We start from the raw sequence: 9,297 nt of genomic DNA, 5'->3' as shown, positions 1-9,297 counted from the left end.
AGAATTATTGATCATTTGAGAAGCCATATCAAACACTCGAAAGTGTATTTCATCAGATATCCAAACACCTCGAAGTCGTTAAAAAAAAACTCGGCTGCGCCTCGTTTTTTCAACCTACTTCTCAGTGTTTGGATATCTGATGAAACACGCCGGCTTTCTCGTGTTTGATATATTACGTCAAAGTATCATGATACCAGCCCTAGTACATGATCTGTTTAAGTGGACGATCGTTGCTTCAAGTAGGTACATTGTTTGGAGTGTCAAGTGCCAAGATAGGCAAAGATAAGCCTATAGTAGTTATCGAAAACAAACGATTTGTTTGTCATATCATACAGACTAGCCGTGCACGTGACTTCAGCGTACAAGGGTAGAGGAGATATAAATGATTTTTAAGCTATTTAAAAAAACAAATCACGGGATCTTCATTAGAAAGACTTTGATCTGTTTCTTGTTATGTAATATATCAAACACGAGAAAGCGTGTTTCATCAGATATCCAAACACTGAGAAGTAGGTTGAAAAAACGAGGCGCAGCCGAGTTTTTTTAAACGACTTCGAGGTGTTTGGATATCTGATCAAACACACTTTCGAGTGTTTGATATGGCTTCTCAAATGATCAATAACTCTTGGAGAAATTCAAGGCTAAAGTTGGCAAAATTTTATGGTAATTAGGATCACATATCCAAACCACGGCCACGGTAGTGATTTTCTTTGTTTTCTTTTGCTGAATTATTAATGAGTTTCAGAAGTGTTGTTCTTAGTTCTCCATGATCCGACTGACTGTTAAAGGTATTCCGCGGGTATTTATCAGTTTTAAAGGCCCCTTATAAAACCACGTTAATGAACAGGAAAAATGAAAGCAATTTATTCATAACGTTTAGAATCTCACTAAAGAATACAGAACTGCAATAAAATGAAAGAGTAAATCTAATGGCGATTCTTTCTTTTACTTGTAATACTTGTCAAAAGGTTAAAGAGTTTATTCACAACACCGACGTTATACCGATGATTTCCAAAGTCTGGACCATACATTTGCCAAACGCGCAATGTTGCGCTCTCAAAACTGTTCAGTCATATAGTTTATTCCTTTTATACCTTCCTTGACCAAAAATCCACCCCATTTAAAGCATAAATCACTTAAAACCTCTCGTCCCAAAAGTCTAACTACAAGATCATAGAATCATCAATTAACTTGAACCTTATGAATTTTATTGATAAATCCAAGTCTTAAAACACGCCACTGGATTTCTCTCATAACACTTAAAGAAACTCTTCTCTTAATTACGTCGTTAGATAAGTTTAAAATACAGCAAAAAATGCTTAAACACAGGCAACCGCTTTCTGGAAAACTGACCACACTTTCATGACTTTTTCACACTTTTTAAATAACATTATTCATATATGTCCTGAATCATAGAACTGTCCTCTTACACACGACTTACGTAAAGTACTGAATTATTTTGAGGAAATTATATAGCTTAGTTTATTTCATATTAGATATCACACTTGTTGTAAACTGCTAGACTAAATATTAACGGCCTTAATTGTTTAAACCGCACCACACTGGCCGTTATCATACAACTGTCCTCTTATACATGACTTAGGTAACGTACTGAATTCTTTTGAGGAAATTCAGTTATAGCTTAGTTTATTTGGAATTAGATATCCCGCTTGTTATAACCTGCTAGACTAAACATTTATGGCCTAAAAATTGTTTAAACTACACCATTATCAAATGTTGCTATAAACTGTTCTTTACTCCCTGAGATAGTTATCATGATCAGTCGCATTTATGTTAAGGAATACAATCGCAACAAACTGTTAACAAACATTACAGTTTATAGGGTTCAATGACGCACCAGGCAACATTGCGTGTTGCAAGTCTCTTCATTGATTTCAAAAGTTGCCTCGCTAACAGCAACTCCTTTCCAGATTCCTTTTATCGATCTTTGTGCTCCGCCGAAGTCGAACACAATCTCGTAAGGGACATGCATCTTAGCTTCATGTACCATCCCCTGGGCACGATACGTAGTATGTGCGGGAACCGATATTGGAAACGTGTACGCCTTACTTATTCCCGTGCTGATAGACTCGTTGATAGTTTTTCCATGAGAGAATAAAAAAGATACCATGAAACCAAACCTAGCAAAACCAAAGAACCCCACACTAAAGCTTACATCGATGCCGTAACTGAAGGAGATCGTACGTGAAATAGAGGTTGTCTTTCCTTCAGTTACTGAGAAGCTGATTGTCATCGCCTGCTGCACGTCAGTGTTGTTGATCAGTCTTTCCCGAGCAACTATTTTGAGTTTCTGCGACAGGATCTTGGCTTCGTCCATGATGAATTTCATGGCCACCACTTTAACTGGTCCCTGTATTTTGGAGAAGTACATTGCCAAGTTTGCTTTATCGCGCACTGCATCATCCTTGTCGCCAACGATGGTGTGTGCGGCATACCACGCAGCGCCCCATCCCATCTCTGCAACGTTTTTTGCTAACTCTTTGGACACCTCTCCTCCCTCGACCAACTTTTGGCAATGTTCTTTCACTCGCTTTTTTTCTATAAATGCTTCGATTTCATTTCCTGCCATTGCGTTGGCTGTACACGAAGCCTCGGACGAAAGGATCATTTTGATGTCTTCGCATGATTTTTCCGACAAGAGTGACTCTGATTTCTCTTTGAAATGATCAAAGATCTGCTCGGCTTCAATCTTTGCGGCGTCGGCTTCGCCCTTGCTGCCAAAAAGCTCTTCAGTGCAGTGCTTACTGAACTTCTCTGCGTACGCCTTCAGTTCGTCTGCAACATCACTTGGGAAAATATTCAAGGCCATCTTCGCCGGCGTCTGATGTCGATTGAAACAAGTGATGGAACACTGACGCAGGGCGCACGAGATGCTTCATAAACATGGTGAACACAATCCTATTATGCAAGCAAGTAAGGAATCTGCATTTCCATTGGTTAAACATAAAGCGACTGACAGTCACTTGTTTGATCAAGATCAGACAGATGGCACTTGTTTGAACAAGATCAGACAGATGGCATCCAAGGAGGATTCAGGGCATTCCCATGATGCTTTGCACGCAACTATATTATCAAAGTTCTTTGCCCACGTGATCTCACATTTGAACCTGACCACGATGGATACGGTACGATTCGCACCGTACCCTGAGGGTCCATTGGATGTTTCAAAACTGCTGTATCTCCATTGTATCGATCTCAAAACGAAAAAATTTACACCAGTGTCTAGTTTTTCCTGCCTGGAAGTTCTTTGTGTGCATGGGCACTTTAGTTTTGCCGGCGAGTGGTAAATAGGCCTTATCACGGTTTTCGACGCCATTTTGACGGGTAGGCAAACAGGCTTGAAATAACAGTGTTTGTATGGAAATCCGATGTCAAATAATTTTCATAAAACATCGCTTCTGAAAAATTCATGAATTAAAAACTTTTGGCACTAGGAAAAGGATTTTAAGAACAAAATTGGAGGGATGTAGCTGTGACAGAAAGCGCCCAGTCGTGTTTTGAACTTTCCATACATTTCCCTGTATTTTTTTCCCGCAAACTATTTTTAGTAGCAGCTCACGGCTGGTTCGCTATACAGACAAATGTATGGAAAGTTCAAAACACGACTGGACGCTTTCTGTCACAGTTACATCCCTCCAATTTTGTCCTTAAAATCCTTTTCCTAGTGCCAAAAGTTTCCAATTGATGAATTTTTGAGAAGCGATGTTTTATGAAAATTATTTGACATGGGATTTCCATACAAACACTGTTATTTCAAGCCTGTTTTCCTACGCGTCAAAATGGCGTCGAAAACCGTGATAAGGCCTATTATCCCTTATTTGAAATTTCAAGTCTTTTAACTCCCCAACGTTTGAGGATGTAAAAGCGATATCAAAACAATGTACAAAACAATCAGATTCTTTTTTGCACAAAGTGTGTACTCAGATAAGAGACGACGGTATGACGACAAGTAGCGTAACGCAAGGATACGAAAACAACATCACGCAATCATTGACTCAAACTATTCCATTAGCTCAATCACGACGGGAGGATACGTTTCCAAATGCACTTAGTGCTCAACAAACACCAACTCATCCCGCGTAAACGCCCATAGGCGTCTTGTATTACACATCAAAAACGGCACGAATTTGAAAGGCAGAGCGCTTTGCCACGAACAATTGTAACCAAAATTTCTAACTATAACATTCATTTTATTCTAATTTTCATTACCTTTATACTTTTTATTTTCCATACACTATTAGCTATCTAAAAGTTAATTAAACGAGATAACGTTTCCCTACAATACGCACGTTGTCATCTTCACCCCACGTCAAGATATTGTGGAAGTACAAACCATGGAGGAAGAAAGAAAACGTCGATAGGACAGAAAGGAACAATCAACTGACTTTTATAAAAAAAAAATCTCGATGTAAAAAACTTATCACGAGTCGGTCCTTTGCTAGAAAAATTATCAAGATCAGATTTTTCCCCCAATTCCCCCTTCATTCTTCCCCTAATTACCGACGGGAATAAGTGTCACGAGAGAATCAAGTTCTGTTGAAAAGTACAAACAATAAGAATGAAAATAGACTAATCTGGCGGTATATCACTTGGCGATTTTACCAGCAATTTTTCATGTAGTTGGCTGCAGCAGAAAAGCCCGGCTGAAAATATGGCAAGAACGTATTATGTGCCACTACCGCTTCCATCCATCTTTCTGAACTTTGCTTTAGCGCGCCACTTCGTTATGGTTTGTGCACTGCTGTTGCACCATTTCCAAACAAGATGAATAGGCCATTTTACAGTTGTGTGCTTAGTGACCTTGTCTTGAATTGAAAGCGAGGCTGGGGTTGACCTTGTTTTGATACAGACCTCACTGCTTTTCATATGTAAATGCAAATAGTTAGCATAAGAACAGTATGATCTACATATGAAAAGCAGTGACGTTTGTATCAAAACAAGGTCACCTCCAGCCTCGCTTAGAATCCAAGACCAGGTCACTAAGCACACAACTGTAAAATGGGCTATTACACATTTAATGGAGGCTGTTTCATTAGGCAACCATTAGGGAATGAAAACAGTCAGTAGGGAGCTGCGCTAATATTTAATCTCGTAACAGCGCAACGAGGTTATAAGGCAAGGTGAAAAGAAAAGAAAAAATCACCGTTTTTAATCTACATCCTACACAACCCTCAACAACCACAGCCTTTTCCAAAGCAACCGTGTGCTCAGTAACCTGGCTTTCGAATGGAAGTGAGGCTGGTGTTGACTTTATTTTAATACAAACCACAGTGCTTTTGATATGCAAATGAAAAGAAGTTAACACAAAAACATGATTTCCATATGGAAAGTAACGAGGTTTGTTTCAAAACAGAGGCAATTCCAGCATCGCTCCCATTCAAAGGAATGTTTGGTGTTATCAACAAACTTGGTAAGGTAATTTAGTCACGGTAAACAGAATCGAGTGCTGAGGTCTCGAGCGTTAACCCTTCGTCAGAGCGACGAAGGGCCAACGCTCGAAACGTCAGCTGTCGAATCTCTTTACAATGGCCAAATGACATTATCAAATTTGCTGATAAAACCAAGCATTCGTTCTACTCCCTACCGACACAGCACCAAAGTTTTTCTAGACACTAACTAAAACCCTATAACGTAATTAAAGCATCGTATAATATGCCGGCAGATGCACACCGTGGGATGATTTATTCTGGAATTGTACTGTAGAGATCTTCAAATGTCTGAGTAAAGTGTTTCTTCAAGGCTGGTCGCTTGAACTTCAATGTTGGTGTGAGCAGACCATTTTCTACTGACCATATCTCTGGAGTAAGGGCAATTACTTTCACCTGAGACAATGAATGCAAGGAGAAACGTTAGGGCGCTGATTAAGGCTGTCTCTTTGGAGTCTTAACAGAACAATACTTCTCGAATGATTCAACGAACTGCACCAAACAAGAGTCAGCCTACAATTTAGAATTTCACTCAAGGGTTTTAAGAACATAGAAACACGCAGAATAATTAACAGAGCCACAGTATAGTTCTCGGCCCAGCTGTTCGAAAGGCGATTAACGCTAATCCCCGATTGAAAGTTAACCGAGGTTTGTGTCTTGCTCGTTAAAAATGTTTTTAAAGCTGATTTTTCGCTAAAGGTAAAGAAAAGTCTAAGTCAAAATTGAAGGGCTAAAATCTTTTGGAAAAATACTTATTGATTAGTAATTAAACTCGGATCAAACTTCACGTAAAACCCAGGATTAGCTTTAACGGGCTTTGAACAACTGGGCCCTGCTCTATAAAGTTCCTTTATGGCCACTTTTCAGGATTTCGTGTACTGCCTCAACAAGTACAAGAGTTTGGAAAAACACATTGAAAACACCACAAGAAAGTAATGGTCAGTGGCTCTTGTTTACTAAAGATCAAATGTTTGGATTTTGTCCACAGCTCTTCACATAGCGTTCTATCCCCCCCCCGGGGGGGGGGGTACTCCCTTAAATGGGCTATATAGGTATGTGCGGCGCCAAAGGGTATGGTTTTTCGGCTGTTTTGGTCATAAATAGGGTATCGCTTTTAGGCATTTTGCCGCCATTTTGGTAATAAATAGGGTATAGATTTTTGCACTCTAGTCCTGGGTTCGATTATTTTTTAGAAGAAGCTACTTCAGGTCATAAATAGGGTAGGGAAAATCGCAGACTTAAGTCATAAATAGGGTAAGAGTTTTGGGAAGCCGCACACTCCTACCCAATTTTTTCTGGAGTACCCCCCCCCCCCCCCCCCGGGTTCTATCAGCCAGACTGCCGGACTCATCACTCTTTAGCGCGGCGACAACGAGGGTAAGAATTATCTCTTACCTGTTCAAATGACTTGAGCTGTTCTTTCTTGCCTTCTGCGACCATTTGATCTAAAATTGCCTTCTTTACTTTCTACAAATTAACAAACATACCATTAAAAATGTTTACCCCGTTAACAGGACCCCGTTGATAACAATATTCTATACTGAAGGGTTATCCTGTATAAATATTCGATTATCATTATTATTATTATTATTATTATTATTATTATTATTATTATTATTATTATTATTATTATTATTATTATTATTATTACCATGTGTCGCGAATGCCCTAGGGGCGAACTTCACGATATCACAGAATAAAATTGATTTAGGATGATTTAATAACACGGTTCACAGTTCTCAGGTACAGTGCTCTTTCACTCTCTCTAGGCGACTAAACTATGTCGTACAATACAATGTTAAAACTAACGATCTGTCAACAACGGTCTCCTGTATCTAAGTCACTCGATCAAGCTGTCAATCAATATGAAAATACTTGGAACGTGTCCATCTTTGATTTCTGACTGTGATTGACATATAATCTAAATACCCTACTATCGCATATTTAAAAGGTCTCGCTCGGAATAATAATCTTAAATGTTTATATTAGTCACACAATCTCCGACACGTGGGATGGGTTTAAATTTATATGATTATATGGAGAAAAATAAAAGAGCAATAGAAAAATAGTAAATGTATAAATCGGTTATGCGGTTAGTTTTAGTAATGAAAATATTCGTATGTCCAGGAGACAAATTAATCCAGATAGTTAGGTTTTGTCCAAACCCTTCGGCCCTCTTCACAAGTAGCTACGCTACCACGCCAAGGCATGCTATCGGGCCAGTGGAAGTTGCTCTTGTACACGAGACTTGATTAGCGAGGGCCATTGTCCTGAGTACCCGAATACGTTATTCGAGTACTTGTGAACAGGGCCTAAGGGGTCGGACGCAGCTCAGAGGGGCACTGACACAGCGATTTTGCTGCAATTTTGGTCAACTGCTCAAACAATTTACAAAGAACTTGTTTTGGTATGAAATTGCTCTTACAACACCGGGAAGAAAATATTCAGGTATGTTTCCTAGGAAGAACAAACCATAACCAATTTTTAGGGACTTCTCTAAAATACACAGGAAGAACTTGAAAAAAATTGGTCAATTTTTTCAAGTTGCAATCCACTTCCATCCTAGCCATCCGCAGCCAAACATAATTAACAGTAGCTTCTGTGCACTAGCTGGGCTATTGTTAACAAAACTAAACCATTATTTTAACGATTCCATTTAAATTAATCCGTTTTTGGATATTCACAGTGACCCAAAAAATCGGTGGCACTGCCCCTTTTGCAAGACAGTGTCTTGGTCAAGCGACGGTTCCTGCGTAATAGCTGCGCGTATTAATCTGTACCTCGTTGGTGCACCAGGAATTTATGTCTCCTTGGACATCATTCTTGTCAGCCCATTTTTGAACGGGGTCGTTTTCTGGGACTACAACAGCGACCAGGCAGGACTGGAGGGATGAACAGGAAAATCAAGTCAGGAAAAAAAAATGATAACACAATCAAACGCAAGATTGAAAATTATGGTTGTTTCTTCATGGGCCCGATTCCCGCTGGAGAAAAGGAATCTCCTTTACTCCAAGTAAGACAATGACGTTTAGATTTGTTCTTTACCATATGAAAAGATCGAAAATACATACAGACTTTGTGCTAAGTTTATTGAACCAAAGACATGAAAAAACCTCACTTTCTAAGCAACACTAAAAAATACAGGAAAATCCACCTTCTTGCTGTCCCCGTGAACATAAACTTGATGAACCATGGAGCACTGCGTGTAAATCGTCTCGATTTTCTCCGGTGCGATGTATTCACCCTGTAAGACGAGATAAAGTTTAACCCTATAAGCGCTGAAAGTGACCGAAATCTAATTAAAGGACAACAACCTTATAACCTTTTGCCTCCATTGTTTTTCAACTTGTTTTTTGTTTTGTTTTGTTACAAGCAGTCAAATTCATAGCTATAGCACCAGAACAGCCAACAATTATCGCGTGCATCATTGCCGAACTAATTTGAAAAAATTCACAATTCTTTACCAAGGTCCAAAGATCTGGAATTCCCTTCCTGTTACAATCACTTCTCTATCAAGTTTCCCAACTTTAAGAAAAAAACTGCTAGAGTTTTTAGTAAAATAATTACTGAATTGGCAAAGCCGCACACTTGTATTATTATTAATGTAAGCATATTGTTACGTACGAGGTAGCCTGGTAGTTTCTAGAGGTCACCTAGCCATACATTAAACTATGAATTAATTGTCAATATATTGGGAAAAAAGGCAAATAAATGTCAATGTCAAAAAAAAATTACTCCCAACATATCACTACTTAATTAAACATATTGGTCATGAGAATAAAAGGAATGATCACCAAAGAAATTAAATTAAGTGATTACTGAATATGAACTGTCTTAAACTTTAAAGAAA

At 38.9% G+C, this 9,297-nt stretch overlaps 1 protein-coding gene across 1 annotated transcript in view; it reads right to left on the bottom strand.

The window, feature by feature from the left end:
* Positions 1-840: 840 nt before the first annotated feature.
* Positions 841-9,297, bottom strand: part of LOC146485199 (long-chain-fatty-acid--CoA ligase 1-like) — a 31,342-nt gene continuing 22,885 nt past the window's right edge. The window contains exons 21-24 of the mRNA XM_085103583.1: positions 8,602-8,691; positions 8,228-8,329; positions 6,843-6,914; positions 841-5,843 (exon numbers count right to left, since the gene is read on the bottom strand). Coding sequence (XP_084959709.1) covers positions 5,703-5,843; positions 6,843-6,914; positions 8,228-8,329; positions 8,602-8,691 — 405 coding nt within the window. The 3' untranslated portion in view covers positions 841-5,702. The remainder of the gene's footprint in view (positions 5,844-6,842; positions 6,915-8,227; positions 8,330-8,601; positions 8,692-9,297) is intronic.

This window comes from Pavona decussata, unplaced genomic scaffold (assembly GCF_977016875.1).
Source record: "Pavona decussata unplaced genomic scaffold, jaPavDecu1.1 SCAFFOLD_27, whole genome shotgun sequence".
NCBI lineage: Eukaryota > Metazoa > Cnidaria > Anthozoa > Scleractinia > Agariciidae > Pavona > Pavona decussata.
Note: the sequence above shows the minus strand (reverse complement) of the source record. Positions and strands in the feature narration are given on the sequence as shown.